The sequence below is a fragment of the Nymphalis io genome, chromosome 11 (assembly GCF_905147045.1).
Source record: "Nymphalis io chromosome 11, ilAglIoxx1.1, whole genome shotgun sequence".
Lineage (NCBI taxonomy): Eukaryota > Metazoa > Arthropoda > Insecta > Lepidoptera > Nymphalidae > Nymphalis > Nymphalis io.
In genome coordinates this window covers 4698642-4723988 of record NC_065898.1, presented here as the reverse complement: position 1 = coordinate 4723988, position 25347 = coordinate 4698642, and the positions used below count along the sequence as shown (strand labels likewise).

Sequence of the window (25347 nt, the reverse complement as noted above, 5' to 3'; positions counted from 1 at the left end):
ACAGTATCCCTTATAATCGAATCTAGATTTGCATTTTATGTTTTTTGTAATATTGTACAAACTTGTTTTGCAACAAATCTGTAAAACTATATTTTTTTAATATTTTCGTAGCTACAATATTTTTAATATAATCATACTGCTTAAATATTTATGTCGTCTGTGGAGTAAATAAAGTTTATAGTGTAGAATAGGATTTATGAACGAAGTTTGTGTATTTTATCTATGCGAATGTTATTCTAATTTTATTTATCGCGGGCTAAAATATTAACTTTGTTTTTTGCATTAACTCTAATTTTTTTTACGGTAAGTTAATTAAAAAATATTCAGAGAAGTGTATCGATATAGTTATTATTATTTTTTACAGTATACATTAATAAGGTAATCTGGTATTTCATTTACAAGCAAGCTAAGCATTTTGTTTTCAATAAGTGAAATGTTAAAAGTATATATGAAGGTATTCAAAGTTTGACTCCAAAAGTACCTACAAAGAGTAATACTAACCACCAATTTCTTAAATTCTATTTCTCGTTCTATATAGTTTCTCTTAAAAAGTTTAATACCAAGAACGACGTAAGTATAATTTACAAATATGTTATTTTAAACCATAACGTATAAGATATATCTGAATATTCTTATTTTATTTATAGATAATAATGGCAGACCCAGGAAAGGGTCGAGGTCGAGGCTTGGCCTTGCTTCAGGCCCTTAAGTCACAAATGATGGAATCGCCACTAGCATCTGAAGAGCCAACTTCAAAACCTGCACCAGCGCCAAGTATTGATCCTAGTCAAGTACGTTTTTAAAAATATATACTTAATTCCAAGTGATGTAGTTCTATATTTACTATCTTCAGATTATGCTATAGATATTAATAGATGCTATTATTTTAATTCATATTGTAATAAGCTTAAATACAAAAAGGCTAAGCTTAAAGTACTTATTCTCACGCAGGTTGGTTCACCAAGTCCTAGCTTAGGTGGGAGGGGTAAGATGGCAGCTATGTTACTTTCTAAAATACAGCAGAAACCTGGAGGTTAGTTTACTTCATAAATTTTTTTTTTTTTAAATTATAACTATTTAAATTAATTCAAATCATGCATGTGTGAATCTATAAACAGAAATCCATTTCAATATAATTTGATTTAAGTTCTAAATATTAATTTATAGAACCCACATTCACCCCAGCATCAGATGTAAGTCCCACCCCAGTTCCAGGAAGGGGTGTTGGACGTGGATTAAGCCTTCTAAAAAGTTTGTGAGTATATTTAAATAAAATTATTGCTAAAACTTTCATAAACCTAAAATGAATGTAAAAAATAATGTAATGTGTAGCTATAATACCCAGATAAGCTTAATTGCTTGTTATATTAGTAACAACATTAAGTATTATTGTTATTATAATTTGATACAAATCATATACCTTGTAACACAAATAATTTTCCCAATAATTACAAAGAAAATTTAAAAAAACATTACAGTCATGTCTCAGTAACATGCATTACTGAAAACGAAAGTATTGTTTCAATTTTTATAGTTATTTAGTTATAAAATATATAGTAGTAAAGTAATTTACATGTGTATAATGTTTCAATCGAACAAGTTATACAGCAATGTTTTACTAAATAATATTTATGTTGTAGGAAAGCTTCACAAGCTGCAAAACCAACAGCAAATCTTGGCAATAGCAGTGTTGATAGTTTGACAAAAAAAATGGCTTCTAGTACAGTATCAACTGAAGCAAATTCCTCACAAGCTTTAGTGGGGAAAAATAAATACTTTGTAAGTAATTATATTATTAGTTAACACTTTCAAATGCATATAATACCACATATGTAATTGGATCTATCCTACTACACACTATCTTGTATTTGCTGATCAAAACATATTTTCTGCAATACCAAAGGCAATAAGTATGAACATATTAGCACTAATGCACCGAGATGGCCTAGTGGTTCGAACATGTGAATCGTAACCAATGATCGTGAGTTCAAACCCGGGTAAGCACCACTGAATTGTCATGTGCTTAATTTGTGAATATAATTCATCTCGTGCTTTACGGTGAAGGAAAACATTGTGAGGAAACCTGCATGTGTCTAATGTCATTGAAATTATGTCACATGTGTATCCTACCAAACCGTATTGGAGCAGCATGGTGGAATAAGCTCTAAATCTTCTTCTCAAAAAGGGAGAGGAAGCCTTAGCCCAGCAGTGAGACATTAACAGGCTGTTACTGTACTGTATATTAGCACTACATATGAACATACTAGTTTTCGGCTGTGTGTTATGAGGGGTGTTAGGTAGAAAAAAATAGCGAATGTATTCCTCCTTGGGTTCTTGATACCAAATTTCATCAAAATCAGTTCAGTGGTTTAGCTGTGGAAGCATAATATAAAGACAGCCATTTTCATATTTATAATATTAGGGTAGATAATCATTACTAAAGAAATAGCTAAATGTTAGTACTGAACTGTCTATCTACCTCCATGACAGAACACAACAAGCTTAGTACTTAGTTTTTTTTAATATATATATCCTGTATATAAGTCACTATCATACTCGTATCCTTCATAAGCAATAGCTCTATACCTCTTTCGAAATCTAGAAATGACCAAAATTTGTATGTAAATTTTTATTATTCCAAAAAATATATTGGATTAATAGCATTTTTGATATCTACTAATTTCCTGTACAAATGATAGCAGTAGTAATTATTATAATTTGTTTATGTTAACTGCAAAAGCTTCTGTACTGACGATAATTACTATGTAGTTACATAATTAGAGATAACTCTTAAAACATACATACATAACATTACTTAACATTAAATTGCAACAGTTATTTTTTGTTAAAACTGTTGATTATTATTATGCCCAAATTCCATATAAATTAAAGTTTGTTTCAAATAAAATACTTTCTGAAATATATATGTATAATATTTATATTAAATACTACTGCTAAATTTGTATCTTCTATTTTAAAAAGTAGTAGCAGTATGTCACTTCATTGCGGTATAATAATTATTTTTTGTTTAATTTCTTGTTTTTATGTTATAGAAAGAAGTGAAAGATACTCCACCAGTGGTTAAGAAGGGTGAAACAGGGACGCCTTGCGAAGTAACAGCTAATTTCATCTATTTGAACTTTGAAGAGAACAATGTTTTCGAATACGAAGTCAGATATGATCCAGATCAAGATTATAAGCATCTGCGCTTTAAACTTTTAAATGGTATGTTATTTTCAATGAATCATTTTATAACCTATACATATTATATACCTTACTCTTCTTCACACTGGCGGGTTAAGCACCAGTCGGAATCTAGTTATTTTTAATATCTTAAATAGGATTTTTCTATATTTTGTTTATTTAAAATAAGGTATTTTAACAGTCTAAAATATATACTTAAAATTAAAAAAAACAACTGCCCCAATTGAATAAATGAATGAATAAGTTAGTGACATTTGATTCTAACAATACCCCATACAGCCAAATCTGTTCAGGCAGTTAGAAATATGTAGTCATTTAAAAAAAAACATGTTAAAAAATTATTTGATTTTTTCAGAACATAACCACTTCTTCAAAGAAAAGGCATTTGATGGTACAACATTGTATGTACCGCATATGCTGCCAGATGAAGCACTTAACCTCGTTTCAACTAACCCTTTTGATGAAAGTAAAGTGAATATAAATGTAAGTATGGAAAATCTTTTTAAGAATTATTTAATCTAACGTTCTCAACCAGTTAAAATTATAAGTATAGTTAATGTTTCTATTATACTCTATAATGAGGGGCGTATTACATTACTAATTATATATGAACTCTTTTTAATAGATATTGATATATTTATTAATCATAACATTTGTTGTACTGTCAGGCTTGGGATTATCGTTAGAGTTCCAAGGCTAGGGGCTCTTCATTGAAAAAGAGTGGTTAGATTAAAATTATATTTTTTTTTCTGGGTCTAGGGTCTAGGCCGGTGCCATGTAAGCCTAAGCATATGTTCGGCGCTGCGCCATACACGAATTGGTATCAGTGACTCTGGCGCAAAAAGAGCTGTTCTAAGCCCAGAAACTAATTCTCTACTGCTAGTAATTACTCACCTTTATTGGCTTAATATGTTGAAACCAAAAATAAGACTTGTTTATCTCGGAAATTGTAAAGGGTTCTTTTGTAATGGGAAAATGTAAATTGAAATGAGTGTAAATATTTTTTGTCATTTTAGATAATATTCCGCCGTACGCGACGCCTGAGCGAGATGATACAAATATACAATGTGCTGTTCAAACATATAATGAAAGATTTACAACTTGTTCGCTTCGGACGGCAGCACTTCAACGAGCACGCTGCGATACAGATACCACAGTATAAGCTAGAAGTATGGCCAGGGTAAAGCTTTTTTTTTTAATGCTGGAAAAACGTATTACTCGTTTCCCCCACGGGAACAGTTGGAGAGTATGTAGGGCTCGCCGGTGTCCAAGCCGCCGAGTGCGCTCCGAACATAGGAATACCCACTAAAAAAACCAGAGGTACCCTTTCCGTCTTAACTAGGACCGCCACGGGATCGCTTGTGCATTTTTTTTTATAGAATAGGAAGATGGACAAGCATATGGGCCACGTGATGGTAAGTGGTCACCAACGCCCATAGACATTTTCATTGTAAGAATTTTTAACCATCGCTTACATCACCAAATCGCCACCAACCTTGGGAACTAAGATGTTATGTCCCTTGTGCCTGTTATTACACTGGCTCACTCACCCTTCAAACCGGAACACAACAATACCAAGTACTTTTTTTTTTTATAGAATAGGAAGGCGGACGAGCATATGGGCCACCTGATGGTAAGTGGTCACCAAACGCCCTTAGACATTGGCATTGTAAGAAATGTCAACCATCGCTTACATAGCCAATGCGCCACCAACCTTGGGAACTAAGATTTTATGTCCCTTGTGCCTGTAATTACACTGGCTCACTCATCCTTCAAACCGGAACACAACAATAACAAGTACTGCTGTTTTGTGGTAGAATATCTGATGAGTGGGTGGTACCTACCCAGACGAGCTTGCACAAAGCTCTACCACCAGTAAACAACTACAATGACGCTCTGACGAAAGTGAAGCTACTTCCTAACTTAATGTATACAACACAATGTTTTGTTTTGAACATGATATCTTGCAGTCAGTTTAAATAATCTTTTATCTTTATTGGCTGACTTGTTTTATTAGTTCATTTTAATATCCATTCATAATCCACCAACTCACATTAGAGCAGGTCGGTGAAATAGGCTCCCAAATTGTTCTTTCTCTATTTACCATAGACGTTGTAGAATTCCAAGTTACATTTAAAATAATCTATTTCAGCTATGTGACAGCGGTAGATGAATACGAAGGTGGTCTCATGTTGACACTGGACTCCACCCATCGCGTGCTTAGGACGCAGTCAGTGCTCTCGCTGATCAAGGAGACCGTTCAAGCTGAAGGCGCTAACTGGAAGAGGGCAATGTCAGACAAGTTGATAGGCTGTTCAGTTATGACCATGTATAACAAGAAACTCTTTAGGTGAGTGTTTTTTTTTAGAAATACTAACCTACCCTCCTGTTACCAATGCGCCACCAACCTTAGAAGCTAAGTATTATCTATCTCATGCTGTAATAAGCCGAGATGGCCCAGTGGTAAGAACGCGTGAATCTTAATAACATCTTAACGTGGGTTGAAACCCAGGCAAGCACCTTTGAATTTACATGTGCTTAATTTCTGTTTATAATTCATCTCGTGCTTTTCGGTGAAGGAAAACATCGTGAGGAAACCTGCATGTGTCTAATTTCATCAAAATTCTGCCACATGTGTATTCCACCAACCCGCACTGGAGCAGCGTGGTGGAATAAGCTCCAAAATTTCTCCTCAAAAAAAAAAAAAAAGGGAGAGGAGGCTGCTGTAATTACACTAGAATAATTTGTAGGTAGTACCTACCGCCAATCTCTAAATCCTCTGATTTAATTAAATAAACAATTAACTTAATGTTCATACTGATGTTTATCGGAGAGCTAATATGATATTCTTTTACAAATGTAACACTGTCTTTAACGTGGGGCGGTTTTTTTTTGTTTCTTATTAATTTAAGACCAAAGAAACATCGTAATGAAAATTAAAATTTTTGCCTTTATTCAATTATTATTTGAAAAATTGAAATTTCTATTAATATATAAATAGGTTTTTTTTTTAAATGAACAATAAGCTATTGTAACACATTGAATGCTATGCCCTCTAGTCTCAATTTGAAACGTATTTCGTCCAGATGCCGAGGACTCGCCTTCGAGTCTTAACTTATATTAGAAATATGTAGCTCGAATCGAAATAAATATATTGTATAACCTTTCACGATTACATTACTTAGTTGTTTAATAAATACAGAATGATTATATAATTTTAAATTATTATAGTTACTATTTACATTGTATATAAATAATTAAGTTATTTATTAGAAGATTTTTATTTTATTTTGAAAAGTAAATGTAGCGTTATTTTTTTTTTAAGTGTGTAAATAAATTCACTTTAAATTAAATTATATTGCGCCCAGCATTGCGAAGTAAATAATTAAATAGTAACCCGTACCATGTAATAATAAATACTATTATAATATGGATTGTTTTATCTTTAAACTATATCGAATATTACTTCATACATTATTTCTAGATATTTTGAAAAATAGTATAACATAATAATATATATTTTTATTATTGTTAATAAATATAACTAACATAATATTAATTTATTGTTTTCATTATTGGAAACTCAGTAGATAACATGGGATAATGTTGTTACAGTAAAACTCTAAATAACAGAATAAAACGATAAAATTCTAGTAAGTAATTTTGGCAACCCGCCTCGCTGGGTCCGTCTCACGGGTCCTGTGGTGAGTGTTAAGTATATTCGTCAAATTTTCGGCATTAGTAGGGCTATCGTGTAAGAACTCGAAACTTACAGCATAAAACGGTCGTGAAATGTCAGAGAGTGATATACGGTTGTATATTTTTAAAAGTATTTAATTTGTCGATTATTTTTACTTTGTAACGAAGCAACGTCAATAGCGAAGCGCAATAATAGAGTAATAATAATAATAATAATGTCCTCCAGACCGATTTCGGCCACGGCGGCCGATCTCAAGAGAGATTAACCAACTACGCAGGAGATATTATAGTGCACAAGTATGTACGCAAACACATGTGCACTCTCTATTCCCTAACTCTCATAATCCGATGGGACGGCAATCCGACAAGACCGGAAAGAGTTCAGGCGCAGGATCAACGGCTTTACTTGCTTTCCGAGGCACGGGAGTGAAAACACTTCCAACTTCCAGACTCCGGGCTGCTACTGGGAATTTTCTGACAGAAAAACCCAATAACTATTATTGGCCCGATCTGGGAATTGAACCCAGGACCTCCCGGTGCGGCCTTACATCAAGCCACTAGACCAACGAGGCAATCAAATAATAGAATAATTATATCTATATTTAATATTGACTTATGTCGCTTATTATTATTATTTTACAGAGTCGACAGCATAGATGACACAATGAATCCAAGATCGACTTTCGAAAAGAATGAAAAGGGTGTAATGGTGAAACTCAGCTACATGGAGTACTACAAGAAGAATTACGGAATTGATATTTTGGACGTTGATCAACCGATGCTTATTTCGAGGTACGCTAGTTTTTGTTAAAAATTTTGCTAAAATTGTCAGTGAACTTTATACTAAATGTTTTATTTATAAATTATGCTGTCAGGCTATTAAGTATTTTTTATTATATTACTCTTTGAATTTTAATATTATATTAAAAATTTACATTTCGAATAACACATTAAAGGTACACATTTTCATAATAAACTACATTTTAGAGATTCTAAACGAATGCCAGGGTCAGAAAAGCCAACTGACTTCATGATATGTCTCGTGCCAGAACTCTGCCAGCTCACAGGACTCACTGATGACCAGAGGAGCAACTTCAGACTTATGAAAGATGTTGCCACATATACGCGTATAACTCCCAGTCAACGGCACGCAGCTTTCAAAAAGGTACTTGCTTAATTATTAGTATTAACCCATAATCATGTATGACTCAATAGGCAAATGCTAATCATTTATGTATGTGATAAAACTAAAAGAATTGAGAAATGTTAGTTAATGAAATTTATTAAAGCCTCTCATGTTTTAAACTATTAGTTTGACTTTTTTATTTTAATACGAAGCCAACGTTGCATACATTAACATAGTCGTATAGGTAACTTGTATATTAAAAAAAAAACATATTGTGCGCCCCACTTGAAGGTTAACACAGCATGCATAATCTTACAAATATACGTTAGTTGTGTTTGAAGATACTTTTTTACCCATTTAGTCAAGAATCTGATTCACCTGACAGCAATATAACAGCCATTTAATATTAATATGCAACAATTATTTTTATTAGTACATCCAAAACGTTCTTAGTAACGAGACAGCGAAAAATCGACTTAAAGGATGGGGTCTCAGCATAGCTCCGGAGACTATCAATTTGACCGCCAGAATTTTACCGCCAGAGCCATTGTATTTTGGCAATGAAGTTAAAGTGCCTGGCAAGACTAATGCCGATTGGAACGTAGATATCTCAAGGAATGCAGTGATGCAGGCTGTTGATATAATGAGATGGGTGGTCTTGTATACTGACAGGGATACACAAGTTGCAACGGTAAGTTTATTGATGGTTTTTAATATTTATCATGCTTCATGTTCGTTTAGATTATCACATCACATATGCAAACACCAAACACCTACTGGAGGCAGTAGATCGGTTGGAGCGACGTGCGGTCCGTATTATTGGCGACGTAAAGGTCACAAACACCCTCGAGCCTTTACAATTGCGTCGAGAGATAGCACCGCTGAGCGCTTTCTATCGACTGTATCATGGCGAGTGCTCTGAGGAATTATTCTCTCTAATTCCTGCTTCCCCCTTCCTTCATAAGTCTACGCAAGCTGGCTCTCGATGTCACCGCCTAATTGTGACATCAATTCCATCGCGCACAAAGAAATTTGGCAACTCCTTTCTTTGTCGCACTTCCAAAAAATGGAATTCCTTACCAACTCACGTGTTCCCCTCCTCTTACAACCCGGGTTCCTTCAAACGAGGCGTGAAGAGGCATCTTGCGGGCCGGCAAGGCGAAGGCGGCTAGTACAGAACATTCTTCCCGACTGTACTGGCCGTCGTCGCGTTTGGACTCTATTACCACTTACCACCAGGTGCTGTAGAGTCATTTGCCCTTCCGGAAAATATAAAAAAAATAACCAAACAGAAGTATTGTTTTGTTCCTGTTTAAATGGTGAGTGAGGCAGTGTAACTACAAGGCACAAGGGACATTACATCTTTCCAAGATTGGTGGCGCATTGTCGATGTAAGTCATTGTCATTTATCCGTCCGCCTTCTTATTTTATAAAAAAAAAATGCATGACTTTCCCATAGTAGTATCAGATATATTATCTATCTTTTAATATGATATGAATTTTAAAGTGAAAACATTAAACTGAATTGTTGTAAAAAAATTATAAAGGTGAATAGTCTTAAATTATCTTGACTAAGATGTATCTCCATAAATTACTATGTTTTGTAGTTCTTGTTGCTGGTATAAAAAAAAAAACAAATATGTGTTGTATAGAAGGTAACAAAACAATAGTAAAATATTCATGTGATTTAATTGCGTTGAAATTGAAAATGGAATTATACATTTACATATTTAATTTAACTGTTGTAGTTGTAATAAATGTGAATACATTGTGAATTGATTTTTGAAATTTTTAAATTGTATTTCACAACATCTCTGTTCAATAGTTCAAAATAGAGTATTTTTTCTTATTTAAAAGATGTTTGGACTATGACATTCTTAATTTAAAATAGGAATTTTGTTATATTATATGAATTTAAAAATTTATTTTTTTTTATTTTAAAATTTATATAGATAAACGTGCTTACTTTTAGGATTTCGTTGAAACTTTAAAGCGGTGTAGTCGCCCAATGGGTATAACCGTATCCAAACCGGACATGATCCGCCTGCCCAATGACCGAACAGACACCTATGTCATGGCTCTGAAGAAATGTATCACGACACATTTACAATTAGTTGTCGCCATATCGCCGACCATGAGAGACGATCGCTACGCTGCCATTAAAAAAATATGCTGTGCAGATAACCCAGTGCCCTCGCAGGTATGAATGATACAGCCAGTAAATTAAAAAAAAAAAAAAAAACAAAAATGTTCCACTTTTTTTATTTAAGAGATAAAAAAGCAAACGAGCAAGAGGCTCACCTGATGGAAAGTGACTACCGCCCATGGATATTTGCAACACCGGAGCTCTTAAGCACCACGATGTTTATGGGTTGGTGATTACAAATGTGACAGTATTGCAGGTTTCCTTACGATATTTTACTTAACTGTCGAACACGAAATGAATTATAACTAAAAATGTAGAAATTAAGTACTGGGTTGGTACCAGTAATACAAAATTAACGTTATTTTGTATCTGTTACCTACAGTTATAAAATTATTATGAGATACACGATACGATTTTATTGTTTTTTTTTTGAGTTTTTTAAAGTACTGTATATTTAATAATTCGTGGATGTATTCCTCAATGAACGTATTCGTTTTTTAAACGTAACATTTTTTATAAATGTTAAATTTGAATTAATTTTTGTGATTAAAATAATGTCTAAAAAAAAATTGGTGGTAGGGCGTTGTTTTTCGGTTTGAAAAGTGACTGAGCTAATGTAAAGTGTAAAGCACAAGGGGCTTAACGTCTTAGTTTTCAAGGTTCGTGGCGCAGTCGTTATGTAAAGGATAGTAAAGAATTGCAGCACCAATAGCTATAGGCAATGGTGACCCATTTGCCAATCTGCCTACCTATTTGAAATAAAAAAAAAATATCTCAAAACGAATTCAATTTTAAAACATTTTTAATGTCAGTATTTATAATTTCAATTAGGTCATCAACGCCCGAACTCTCATGAACAGTCAGAAGATTCGCTCGATAACCCAGAAGATCCTGCTCCAGATGAACTGCAAGCTGGGCGGTACGCTGTGGAACATCAGCATCCCGTTCAAGTCGGCCATGGTGGTCGGCATCGACGCCTACCACGACGCCGCCCGCAAGCGCCGCAGTGTGTGCTGTGAGTACTGATTGACCTTAACATTAAACGTCTAATAACATTAGAATTGAAGCTAAGAGAATTTAGAGCTATATTGCCATTAATGTGACCTATACATCAAATATATCGTCATGTCATCGAAGAATTTTCTGTAGATCACCTATGGACCAAAACGGTCCACAGGTGATCTTCTAGCGTACGTAACACACCTCTGGGGTGAAGCTATCGACAAGCTTGGAGAATCGTTGGCTGTCAGCCTCGATATCTCCAAGGCTTTCGACAGGGTCTGGCACAGAAGTCTTCTCTCTAAGCTACCGGCCTATGGTCTGCCTGCTCAGCTATGCACCTGGATTGCCAGCTTCCTACACAAGCGTAGCCTTCGTGTTTTAGTAGATGGTTGCACTTCACAATTCTATGTAGTGAATGCTGGGGTCTCCCAGGGATCTGTGCTATCTCCCACACTCTTTCTTTTGCATATCAATGATATGCTCTCTCTTGGGAACATACATTGCTATGCAGATGATAGTACAGTGCATGGTGGATACCACGGACGCGCAGTGGCTGGGCGGGCGGAAACTGAGGAGAGGCGGGAGAATCTTGTCATTGAACTCGATAGGACGTTAGAGCTCATCGCCAAATGGGGTTCTGATAATCTTGTTGAGTTTAATGCCAAGAAAACACAGATATGCGCTCTCACAGCAAAAAAAAACACCATTTTACCCTCATCCCTCCCTCTGTGGCACACCGCTGATGATACAAAGCAAAATCGCCATGCTGGGGATGGACGTTCGCTGCGACCTTAGTCCAAGGGATTACATCGAGGCTATTATAAAAACAGTTTCACGGAAACTCGGAGTTCTGAACAAGGTGCGGCGTTTTTTCACGCCACAACAACTGTGCCTATTATACAAAACACAGGTACGGTCTTGCGTTGAATATTGCTCGCACCTTTGGGATGACTCCGCTAAGTACCTACTGGAGGCCTTGGACCGGTTGCAGCGACGTGCAGTACGCATTATTGGCGACGTAAAGGTCACAAACATCCTTGAACCTTTACAATTGCGTCGCGAGATAGCAGCACTGAGCGCTTTCTATCGACTGTATCACGGCGTGTGCTCTGAGGAATTATTCTCTCTAATTCCTGCTTCCCCCTTCCTTCTTAAGTCCACGCGAGTTGGTTCTCGATGTCACCGCCTAACTGTGACATCAATTCCATCGCGCACAAAGAAATTTGGCAACTCCTTTCTTTGTCGCACTACCAAAAAATGGAATTCCTTACCAGCTCACGTGTTCCCCTCCTCTTACAACCCGGGTTCCTTCAAACGAGGCGTGAAGAGGCATCTTGCGGGCCGGCAAGGCGGGGACGGCTAGTACAGAACATTCTTCCCGACTGTACTGGCCGTCGTCGCGTTTGGACTCTACTACCACTTACCATCAGGTGGAGTAGAGTCATTTGCCATCCCGGGGCATATATAAAAAAAAAAAAAGATTATGTTAACACCTTCAAGCTCATTTACTTAAATCTCTGGTGGTAGAGCTTTGTGCAAGCCCGTCTGGGTAGGTACCCACTCACCAGATATTCTACCGCAAAACAGCAGTACATGGTATTGTTGTGTTCCGGTTTGAAGGGTAAGTGAGCCAGTGTAATTACAAACATCTTAGTTCCCAAGGTTGCTATCTCATTGGCGATGTAAGCGATGGTGACCACTTACCATCAGGTGGTCTATATGCTCGTCCGCCAATCTATACTATAAAAAAAAATTAAGCCGTATACCCCAAGAAATTTGACGTATGTATATTTTGTTAGAGTACACGAAGCGATGAACAATATTTAATATAACTCTATTATTTAATATAACTCTTGTAATATTCACCCGTGCAGTGACGGAGAAAGAATACATTTCACTGCCCCTCTCTTTCCCATGGGTGTCGTAAGAGGCGACTAAGGGATATCTGAGCGACCATCTGCTCATCTGGTGGTAGGATGCTAACATCCGCCTGGCTTGTTACCACCGTACGCATGGTGAAAAACTCGTGAAGTGGCTTGCAGCCGCGTTTCGAGGTCAGCCAGCGTACAGCCAGTGCCCGAGCGAGTATTGCCGCGATGGGTGTTGGTCCAGTGGAGACGGCTGTTGAACCAATGCCGGGGGAAACTGTATTGACCTGCCGGACAGGGAGACCCGAAGAAACGGCTGTTCCGCTGGCCGCCCGTGGCATAGTACAGGGGCCCGAGCGTGCCTAACCAGCTCTCGAGGCTGCCCCACCAGGCCACGCATAATCTCGGGGTGGACCGTCGTGCCGGTTGGTGACCGGAAGGTGGGGTCCCGGCGGCCACTTCCGGGGGGGTTCGGGGGCCCTTCCGTCCGGCGGATCAGTATATTTTCCTTTTTGGCAAACATTTGGGAAAACACGCCTCCATACTTTGCCCATCCCTATCGTGGCGATACGTCGCTCGCCTCACGTCTCTTTTCCTAATTTCCAAATGGTAGCGCAAATAAGAAATAACGGTCGTTCAGCGATGCACACCCCCACCATACCCACGCTGTTTGAGGTCGAGTTCTCTAACATCCGAGGACTCCATGCTAACCTCAACGCTGTCCACCACCATCTCGAGACAGCACGGCCAGCAATGTTGTTTCTCACGGAGACGCAAATACTCCGCCCTGCCGACACCAGCTACCTTAACTATCCCGGCTACATGCTGGAAGAATCTTTTAAAGCGAAAGCCGGAGTATGCTTGTTCGTCAGGGCGGATGTTTGTTGTCACCGATTGCGCTGCTTGGAGGACCCCTCCTTCTCCATGTTGGTGGTACGTGTGGACCTGATTCGTCAGAGTCGAGTCTACGTGTGCCTCTACAGATCCCACAATGGTGAGTTGGAGACAAGCCGATTATTCGACCATCTTAGTCGGGTGGCAGATGCTGCGCAAGAGCAGTTTCCTAACGCGGAATTGGTGTTTTTGGGGGATTTTAATGCTCACCATGAATCATGGTTGAAATCCCTCAAAACTGACCATGCTGGAAGAACTGCTCATGCTTTTGCTCTCACACACGACTTGACCCAACTGGTTGATCAGCCCACCAGGATCCCGGACATTGATGGGCAAGCGCCTTCTCTACTGGATCTTCTGCTGACTTCTCACCCGGTGAAATATCAGGTTGTGGTTCAAGCTCCACTTGGTTCTTCGGATCACGGCCTTATATCTACCAAAGTGCCACAGGCCAAGCTGCCGCCATCAGCGGTATGCAAACGTCGCGTTTGGCACTATAAGTCGGCAGATTGGGACGGTATGCGCGATTACTATGCGTCAGTCCCTTGGAAGGAACGTTGCTTCAGTGGGAATGATCCGACAGCTAGTGCCGCTGCTGTTGCTGATGAGATCATGTTAGGAATGGAATACTACATTCCTAGCTCAGATCTCATCAATAGGGGTACGCGTAACCGTTGGTTCACGCGTGAATGTGCCGACGCTGTATCATCTAAGCAGGCGGCATATCGCGCGTGGATCAACGGCTGCATTAGCGGGGCATCTAACATTGACTCACTGAAAGCAAACTACAATAAAAATTCCAAGTCCTGTAGGAATACACGAGAGCGGATGCACAGCGCATTGTACAGATTGGTCATGACCTTATTTCGCATCCTAGGGGCTCCCGTAGCTTCTGGCGTCTGACCAAGTCTGTGCAAAACAATTTCTGCCAACCTTCGCTGCCACCGCTCAGAAATCCGGACGGATCGCTAGCTCACAGTCCGCAGGAGAAAGCCGACCTCCTGGCTAAACTCTTTGCCGACAACTCTGTGATCGATGATTGTAGTGCGCAGCCACCAACAATACCTTCATGTGGCCACACGATGCCTGACATCAAAATCAGGCAACGTGATGTGCGTGCGGAGCTGCAATCACTCGATATACGGAAAGCTAGCGGTCCCGATGGAATACCAGCCATTGTGCTGAAGAAGTGCGCGGCGGAGCTGTCTCCTGTGTTAACGCGCCTGTTCCAACTTTCTCTCTCTTCGGGATGTGTGCCGGAGGCTTGGAGAAGAGCTAATGTGCAAGCGGTTCCCAAAAAAGGGGATCGGTCTGACCCGGCAAATTATCGGCCAATAGCTATCACCTCAGTACTTTGTAAGGTGATGGAACGGATTTTAAACAACCAACTGATCCATTACCTAGAAGATCACTGCCTATTAATGATCGTCAGTACGGGTTTCGACCAAAACGGTCCACAGGTGATCTTCTAGCGTACGTAACGCACCTCTGGGGTGAAGCTATCGACAAGCATGGAGAATCGTTGGCTGTCAGCCTCGATATCTCCAAGGCTTTCGACAGGGTCTGGCACAAAAGTCTTCTCTCCAAGCTACCGGCATATGGTCTGCCTGCTCAGCTATGCACCTGGATTGCCAGCTTCCTACACAAGCGTAGCCTTCGTGTTTTAGTAGATGGTTGCGCTTCACAATTCTATGTAGTGAATGCTGGGGTCCCCCAGGGATCTGTGCTATCTCCCACACTCTTTCTTTTGCATATCAATGATATGCTCTCTCTTGGGAACATACATTGCTATGCAGATGATAGTACAGGCATGGAGAATCGTTGGCTGTCAGCCTCGATATCTCCAAGGCTTTCGACAGGGTCTGGCACAGAAGTCTTCTCTCCAAGCTACCGGCATATGGTCTGCCTGCTCAGCTATGCACCTGGATTGCCAGCTTCCTACACAAGCGTAGCCTTCGTGTTTTAGTAGATGGTTGCGCTTCACAATTCTATGTAGTGAATGCTGGGGTCCCCCAGGGATCTGTGCTATCTCCCACACTCTTTCTTTTGCATATCAATGATATGCTCTCTCTTGGGAACATACATTGCTATGCAGATGATATTACAGTGCATGGTGGATACCACGGACGCGCAGTGGCTGGGCGGGCGGAAACTGAGGAGAGGCGGGAGAATCTTGTCATTGAACTCGATAGGACATTAGAGCTCATCGCCAAATGGGGTTCTGATAATCTTGTTGAGTTTAATGCCAAGAAAACACAGGTGTGCGCTCTCACAGCGAAAAAGTCACCATTTTACCCTCATCCCTCCCTCTGTGGCACACCGCTGATGATACAAAGCAAAATCGCCATGCTGGGGATGGACGTTCGCTGCGACCTTAGTCCAAGGGATTACATCGAGGCTATTATAAAAACAGCTTCACGAAAACTCGGAGTTCTGAACAAGGTGCGGCGTTTTTTCACGCCACAACAACTGTGCCTGTTATACAAAACACAGGTACGGTCTTGCGTTGAATATTGCTCGCACCTTTGGGATGGCTCCGCTAAGTACCTAATGGAGGCCTTGGACCGTTTGCAGCGACGTGCAGTACGCATTATTGGCGACGTAAAGGTCACAAACACCCTTGAACCTTTACAATTGCGTCGCGAGATAGCAGCACTGAGCGCTTTCTATCGACTGTATCACGGCGAGTGCTCTGAGGAATTATTCTCTCTAATTCCTGCTTCCCCCTTCCTTCTTAAGTCCACGCGAGCTGGTTCTCGATGTCACCGCCTAACTGTGACATCAATTCCATCGCGCACAAAAAAATTTGGCAACTCCTTTCTTTGCCGCACTACGAAAGAATGGAATTCCTTACCAGCTCACGTGTTCCCCTCCTCTTACAACCCGGGTTCCTTCAAACGAGGCGTGAAGAGGCATCTTGCGGGCCGGTAAGGCGGGGACGGCTAGTACAGAACATTCTTCCCGACTGTACTGGCCGTCGTCGCGTTTGGACTCTACTACCACTTACCATCAGGTGGAGTGGAGTCATTTGCCATCCCGGGGCATATAAAAAAAAAAAAAAAAAACTAGAAACAAGCGATTTTGTCTTACGAGTAACTTTTATATGAAAACATTTGCCTACATTAAGAGTCATATTGTTGAGATGACACCATGCAATAATATTGTTGAGGTCGTATTGTATTAAATCTATGTCTGAATTGGATTTTACTGTTTTGTATATTTTGAAATCGTCTGCAAACAATGAACACTTACAATACTTTTATCTCAGTTATATCGTTAAAAAAAAACGAAAAACAAGAGAGGACCCAAATGTGAGCCCTGGGGAACTCCACTTTTAGCAAAATTTATCTGAGATTCAAACCCAGTTACGGCAACTGTAAGAGATCTTTTTGTCAAATATGACTGATACCATCTAAGTAGAGTAGTTCCAAGGCCATACTGATGTAATTTTTTAAAAAGTATTTGATGGTTTACTTTGTCAAATGCGTTGCTGAAATCAGTATATGTCTGGTCCTCCCTGTTAGATTAGTTTGAAGTGATAACCCGTATCTAAAACCGTGTTGCGAATGTGTGATGATGTTTTTTTATTAAGCAAGGGATACACAAGGCTCTCAAACAGCTTAGGAAGACAGGAAAGGATGGAGATTGGACGGTAGTTCTTAATGTCCGATCGGTCTCCTTTTTTATAAACTGGTACTATTCGAGCTTTTTTCCATTCCTCGGGGAAAATACCGTTTTTTATAGAATTATTAAAAATTAACGTTACCCTACCAACCCTAAAGCGTCATTAAAAGACTTGATATTTTCTATTTCAAATTAAATATGTATAAATGTATTATAATTATGCAAATATCTTTATAAAAAAATCTTAAATAGTGGATAATAAAACTCATTGACGCAGTATAGAAATTACCGAAAAAATGCGAAACTCACTGTCAGTGTCCACGTCTCGTCTCCATAGATCATAATATTTAAACTTATTGTTTGTTTAGCCTTCATTGCTTCGTACAATCAGACCATGACCCACTGGTACTCGAAGGCCGTTTTCCAAGAGCGCGGTCAGGAAATCGTGGACAGTCTCAAGTCCTGCCTCATCGAATCGCTCAAACACTATCTACGAGTCAACGGAAGATTACCTGACCGAATCATTATATACAGGTGTGTATTGAAGTATTTTCTTTTAAATTTAAATGGAGGTAGGCTGTGCCTATGCGCTACCAGATAGGTCGTATAGACTTTGTCACTGTATGTGAAATATTAACAATCCTTTATTTCGTCAATGCGCCTCCAAGTTTGAAGAGTGCGTGGTACCTACACTAACCAGACGGGCTTGCACAAATCAAGCAAATAGTTAATTACACCTATTTGTAGTAATTTGTGTAACTACTTTAGTGTAACTACATAGGGGATAAGGCACAAGAGACATAAAATCTCAGTTCACAAGGTTGGTGGCCACTTAACATCAGGTGTTCCATTTGCTCGTCCGCCTGCCTATAACATAAAAAAAATACATATGGATATAGTAGTTTTACAAATTGCGGTAAGATTTTAGAATTATAAAATTATCCGATGATATTCTATACACAGAGACGGAGTCGGAGATGGCCAGTTGAAGCTCGTCCAGCAGTATGAGATACCTCAGATGCAGATCAGCTTCTCCCTCGTCGGGGAGACTTACAAACCGACTCTTACCTACATTATCGTGCAGAAGAGAATCAACACGCGTTTATTCATGAAGGCTGGACAAGAATTTGCTAATCCCCACCCGGGTACTGTCGTTGATCACGATGTTACTAGACGAGATTGGTGAGCTAACAATAAAAATAAAATATTTTTCAAAGGAAACAATTAAGGAAAAAAACTAGAGAGTTTGTAGATGTATAATGAAATGATATAAAACAAATTAATAAAAAAATGTGCGCTCGGGGGACTCCCGTCAGGAACGATGTTCTTTGCGATATTATTTCGAATTTTTGGCATTCGAAACACTGGGAATCAAATACCAAAAGGAATTCATGAAAAAATCCAAAAAGATAGTTTTCTTTGACATGACAAATATTTGCATTAATCTAAGAAAGAATTAAAATATTATACGTTATAATATCATATTAACCTACAAGAAAAGAGGCAAAGTTTTTTAGTATCTTGTTTATTTTTTTAGTGTCTAGAAGTTTAGATATAATATTTATTTTATATTAATGAATTTTGCTAGTTATACATGAAAAGAATATATTTTGTTACATTTCGCAATTTTTTTAATGTATAAGTAAAAAGTATTGATCATATACAATAGTTTGAATTTCTGCAAAGTACCAATATGCAAAAAAAATAATTATCATTTATATGGCTTGTTGATGTGTAGTTGTTAAGAAATATCTTGCAATTACAAAGTAGTATTATTGCCGCCGGAAATATAACGATATTATTGAATTTTATAAAACTTTAAAAACATTATAAATTTATCCATTACTTCGGTTTCTCTTATTTTGAGTATTTTTTTAAAGTTTGATATGCTTTTATCACTTTTTTATTAATTTTACTTTTGTTCACACATCAACCGTATAAAATAGAAAGAGAGTAATAAAGAGAAAGAGAAGAGTAGTCTCGCATATACAATCTCTGCCATTTCACTCTACTGTAAGCAGAGTAAATGTACATCGTTCCAAAAAATAAAAACAATATAATAATCATATCCATCTTTTTTCGGTTTTAAATTTTAATAATAGAAATCCATACCCAACTGTAATGTTATAAATATTAAAATAATGTTCTTTATATATCTATCTATATATATTCCAGGTATGATTTCCTGATAGTTTCACAAAAGGTCAACCAAGGAACAGTCACTCCAACCCACTATGTTGTAGTCCACGATGACAGTGGAATGACTCCAGATCAGTGCCAACGACTGACATACAAAATGTGCCATTTGTATTACAATTGGCCTGGCACGGTTCGAGTGCCGGCTCCATGCCAGTATGCACACAAACTGGCATACCTCGTGGGTCAGAACCTACACCAGCAGCCGTCTGAAGCACTTGCCGACAAGTTATTCTTCTTGTAGATTTTATTGACATTTTTTAGTAAGTAAGTATTGCATTTAATTATGTCGCTGTTATTGACATTATCAATACAAATTATTATGCCAAGTAAGAAAAGGTCTATAGTTCTTTCAACGTATGTCTAGAAATGTTATCTCAACAATGATTATAAAAGTTTTTGTTCTAAAAAATTTAATACAATTTAATATATTTCTGACCCTATAATATTATTTTTGTTAGTTTGAAATTGTTTTAGTTCTTAAAACTTTATTATTAAAGTTGAGATTTTTATTTGATATTGATTTATAATACAATTCGAATAACTATTATATAATTACTTAAATATATAGTAAGAAATCTGTCAGATTTTATATAGTAAATATATAAAGATATTTATATGTAGAAATGGTTAAAGCAAACCTTTATATTATTTATATGATTGATTTGTCAATAACAGGGAATAAAAACTAAGTGCAAATATATTGTATGTACCGAGAGTATTATATTTTTTATATAAATATTTCAAATAACAATTGTAGATAAGTATTTTATAGACAATATATTTGTAGATTAGCTGGTGTTTAGTTAAACATATCTCTATCTCTTTCTGTCACCATTGTGTTGACATTCTAAAGAAGAAGACAGCATTTGTTTATATAATGAAACGTAAACAACATTCAGAATTAAAGAAGTAACTATAGGGTGAATGATTGATGCATAATAGGCATGATGACTGATTTTGAAATAACCTTCTATAATGTATACGTCTACTATTACTGAAAATAATTTTATTTCAGTAATATACTAACTGTTTACGCAAATAATTTCATTTTAATTTATTTATTTTGAATTTCGCTCGAAAACACCCGCAGGTGTCATGGCGCCTGCACGTGACGTCACGCCTCAATAAACGACAGTAAATGTTGTATTATGTCTATACTCAACGAAGAAAAGCAAAAAAAATTGCGTATTTCCTAAGGTTAAATATTAATTCCAAAGTATACAAGTGGTGTGCGGTCCCTCTGGGTAAAAATACATTCGAATGCCAACCAGATCGAAGAACAATCTACAGAAGCAGAACGACCATATATAAGTAATCAACGAAAGATGATGGTTCTTGAATAATGTGAAAAGCAATTAAAAGAAAATATGGTTACAAAACATTTTGAAGAAATTGCAAATTGAGGCACAGATTCATAAAGATTTATTATATATTTATGATATATTTAGATTTATAAAAGTATTCGTAAATATGTAAATTTACAAATTCAGTATTAGTATAGCTAAATGAAATATTCTAAAAAAGTTAGTCTTAAAAGTTCTTACTGCTAAAAATATTAGGGCTCTTCATATGCGAGTAATACTATATGGCTAACAGAAAAAAACATATGATATCACTAAAGATAAATAAAAATGTACTTACTTACAAGTAAGTTTTCACATTTCGAAATTCAGATGAGCAAAAGTCTTTATTTGATGAAAGAAACTCTCCTAACATCAACAAATCCTGGGCAAATTAGAGGAATTTGCCTTAACGAAACCTTGTTCCATCATTGATAGACCTTGGATGTTTTATTTTCTTCACGAAAACGCGAATAATCAACGACTCAACTAATTAAATGATGCAAAATAATTTTGAAACGCGTAAACACAACAACTGTTCAAGAGAAACGGTTTTAGATACAGAGGCGTGACGTCATTCGCTCTTATTGGTGTTTCAAATAAAATGGCCGATTGCAGAATTTTATACTATTATTTTATTAAAAATCTTATTAATCTCAATGTGTATATTAAAATGGGAGAATTTTTTAGAATCCTTTTAAAAAAGTTTCTTCTCTAAAATCATTTATTTTTTAATTCTTTAATACTGTAATCATGCCTATTAAATATGGTATGTAAGTGAATAAATTACTTTCATTTTTGTTATAATATCATAAATGGCAACACTTAATACATAAATTGAAACTAGATATAAAATAATGGGACCCTTCTTATTCATTTTTTTCAAAATTCTTTAGTTTTCACTTTGTTTTTTTTTTTTTCATTTTAAACAGACGTAAACGCCAAATAACGTCACATACGGCATAATGATGCCTATACCTTTGATGCCTTTATTTGCCTGATGATATGATGCCTTATTATGAAGCATTTTTAAAATTTGAAATGTTGTCAATTGTTAACAGCAGTATAGCATTATCGTGAGAACTCGAGAAATTAATTTCTCCAAATAAATAACTTTCTGATGTTTTTCGATCGTGATTTGTGGTGTTTTTCGTGTTTGTTCTTAAATAGCTTTACTGAATTGTGGTATGCCTGAATAGTTTACCACACATTCATTAGCTATACTACTGAATACCAAATTTTTTGTAATGTTGTGTTTCATTTGGAAGGGTGAGTCAGCCAATTTCCCACATTACGTGACGTGTCGGCCATGTTAGGGATGGTTAATACTATAATGGCGACCACTTCACCATCGGTGTCCATAGGCTTTTCTATTTCTCCAAGGCTGTCTATTTATGTTAGTTGTATGTCACCAGCCCACCATTGATTTTTTTTTTTATTAGCAGTCAATTTTTTTTTTTTGTGCTGAAAAAGGGTGATATTTTAGTATCTACTAATTGGCTTGATAGATCGAATACAAAATAGTAAAATTTAATGTAGATAACGTTCGATGTCGTTACATCACTGTGAATTATTTTTGGTATTGTTATTATTATTAACGGGACGTTTTATCTTAATTGTTATGTGAGGCCGTAGCCTCACTGTTGATATATATACTAAGGTCCAGACTCGAATTAAGACGTTTTATGAAAAAAACATGGAAATAAAAAGATAAATAAAATAGAACGTCTTAGTTTTATGTTTAAATCAAGAATGTTGCCACAATTATAAATTTTGAATTACAATGTTGTTTCGTTATGCCATATTATCGAGAATCTACTGTAGACCAATATCAAATTGAAAATCGTGCTTAGAGTTCGTATATTTTGATGGTATTAGGAAGATAAGCGTTTGCTTAGTGATATGTATGGCGCCAAATAACAATAGTTACTATCGGCGCCGGAGCTGGTCCTTGATCATAGTAGAGCGGGATTGTCCTTCAGTGCCCTTTGGTCGATGCATTCACTTCAAATAAATTGCATTTCAATTTATGTTATACAATTTTTATAAAAATTTGTTTTTTACAAATAACACATGTACCCCCTGGATATTGTTTTTGACATTTTCGCGCCCCTTGCTTGGTGCCTGGAGAGATCTCTCCTCTCGCTTTACCCCAGGACTGGCTGCTTACTATTGTTGCGTTCCGGTTTGAAGGGTGAGTGAGCCAGTAAAATAATAGAAATCAAAAGAGGAAACATCATCATCCCATGGTTGTCGCATTGACGGAGCAAAGATTGATTTATTCTTACAGTGAAAACAGCTACGTGCGAAGGTGACCTAGTAATTTATTTGTCAATCTGCTTCCCTTCTAGAATTTTAAAATTATATAATTAACAAAATTAAAATTTCCAAAACAATAATGTCAAGTTTTTCCTCTATGTTTTAAAGTATAAGAAGTTTTATATTGTAATTTTAGGAATTATAAAAACGGACTGTGATTTTAAATCTTTTTTGTGTACTTGTTTGCTAGTAGGATGCTGGTCTCATGTATTTATTATATGTTCGTCTTAATAATAGCATCTTTACAGCGAATAAATGACAATTTGTTACATGAAGCCAGATTTGTTTTACTTATTCCTTAACCACATTTATTTACTTTTAAGTCCTTATGGTTAAAATTTATTTTAAGTTTGTGAAGTTATAGATTTTTTGTCAAAGAATTGTAATATTCAGTTACAGAGAAAACAATAATTATTTGTATTACATTCGTCTTAATCGGTAGTTACAAAATTATTGTGTGGTATTTTAAGTTACACATACACACTGGAATCACTACAATCACTCGTTCTCAAACATTATCCAAATGTTTGAGATGAAACGCATATTTGGTAACTATCCTGTATCAAACTATATTCGATATTTATTCTTATTAAAAACTCGAAATTCTTAATAGTTAACCTCTTTAATGATTTAAATGAATAAGACCTTTAAAAGCCTCAAAAAAAAAATTCGTGTTCAAAATTAAGTGCAAAATTTCCCGCTAACTTCTATATCATATCGATTTTTAATCAAAATTCATAATTATTCGATCAATTATTGAAATGATTATTACCTAGACTCTAATGGTTAATTTATACTTAGGTTACCTACCTACCTCTAACGATAGTTTAAGTTTTTAAATAGGATATATGTTCGTCCATTTAGTTTTTACGGGGTGAATGCAATCGGTTACGATTTTCCAGATGAACAAAATCATTTAGATAGAGTATAAAGCCAGAACCGTCGGATTTTGCTATTTTTAATAAAAGCAATGTAATTATATGAAACGGTATTTTTATTTCGTAAAAAAACAGCGTTACATTTCGTTTTTGTTCAATAATGAATAGTATAAAATGAGTTTAGAGATATTGCACAGTATAAAAACAGACAACATAAATTATGAATAATTAAATATACCATAATAAATTATATATATAAGAGAAATATATAATTGTGCGTGTATACGTGTATGAGACTAATTATAATTTTGTACTAGAGGTTAATAACACTAATTTATTTCGTTATTAACAAAATGAAATTATAAAAAAAAATCATGCCATCATAGGCGTGAAATCCAAGCAATTATGCAAATATAAAAACCAAAGTTTAGCGTTCCTACATAATTCGATAAAATAGCGGAAAAAAAATGTCTGACGTAAAAATAACTGCAATTACACCGAAGGTTAATCCTTAGACTAATCGCTTGTCGTGTCCGAAATATCCCTAATTGGGTGCAATAGAGTTAGCGCCCGCAGCGTTATTTGACAGAAGACGGGCTGTGCACGAGCTTTAGACGTTCAGGAATTAGACAACGCTTTACTGTGTCTGTCTGGAGATGTACTTACATATTTGAAAATCGCTCATACCTACAGTCTTAACAAATACTCACAAAGCAACATTAATAGATAATATAGGATTGTCATTATTTATACAATATCACCCACTGATTCATTTTATAATTTTAGTTAGGTATTAAAATTTATATTGTTGATACATAAAAAATTCTGGTTCAAAGTAACCACAGAAGCTCTTAATTATAAATTAGATTAGATATCTTAAAAAAACGAAATAAGTATTTATCAATGTTTTCTTTGTTTTAATTTGATTTAATGTTAACAATTGGAATTGATGCAGAAGAATGATCACAAGTCCACTTTGAATTTAAGCAGAATCCATACATTATAACATAAAGTTCATACATTTAAGAATGTTCTAGCTCACCCGTAA

General features: G+C 36.4%; 1 protein-coding gene across 1 annotated transcript; it reads left to right on the top strand.

The window, feature by feature from the left end:
- Nucleotides 1–566: 566 nt before the first annotated feature.
- On the top strand, nt 567–20180 carry LOC126771826 (piwi-like protein Ago3). Its single transcript, XM_050491946.1, has 17 exons — nt 567–570; nt 648–791; nt 952–1033; nt 1168–1255; nt 1641–1779; nt 3054–3225; nt 3560–3687; nt 4221–4384; nt 5357–5554; nt 7546–7695; nt 7891–8068; nt 8463–8720; nt 10002–10229; nt 11007–11190; nt 17932–18097; nt 18527–18745; nt 19739–20180. Exons 2-17 carry the CDS (start codon nt 654–656, stop codon nt 20001–20003), a joined length of 2757 nt encoding a protein of 918 aa, XP_050347903.1. The 5' UTR covers nt 567–570; nt 648–653; the 3' UTR covers nt 20004–20180.
- Nucleotides 20181–25347: the final 5167 nt, after the last annotated feature.

Coding starts and splice junctions, on each gene's coding strand:
- LOC126771826 (XM_050491946.1), top strand. CDS start 654: ATGGCAGACCCAGGAAAGGGTCGAGGTCGAGGCTTGGCCTTGCTTCAG. Junction 3,688..4,220: donor AAAGTAAAGTGAATATAAAT/GTAAGTATGGAA, acceptor TTGTCATTTTAG/ATAATATTCCGCCGTACGCG. Junction 18,098..18,526: donor GACCGAATCATTATATACAG/GTGTGTATTGAA, acceptor TTCTATACACAG/AGACGGAGTCGGAGATGGCC.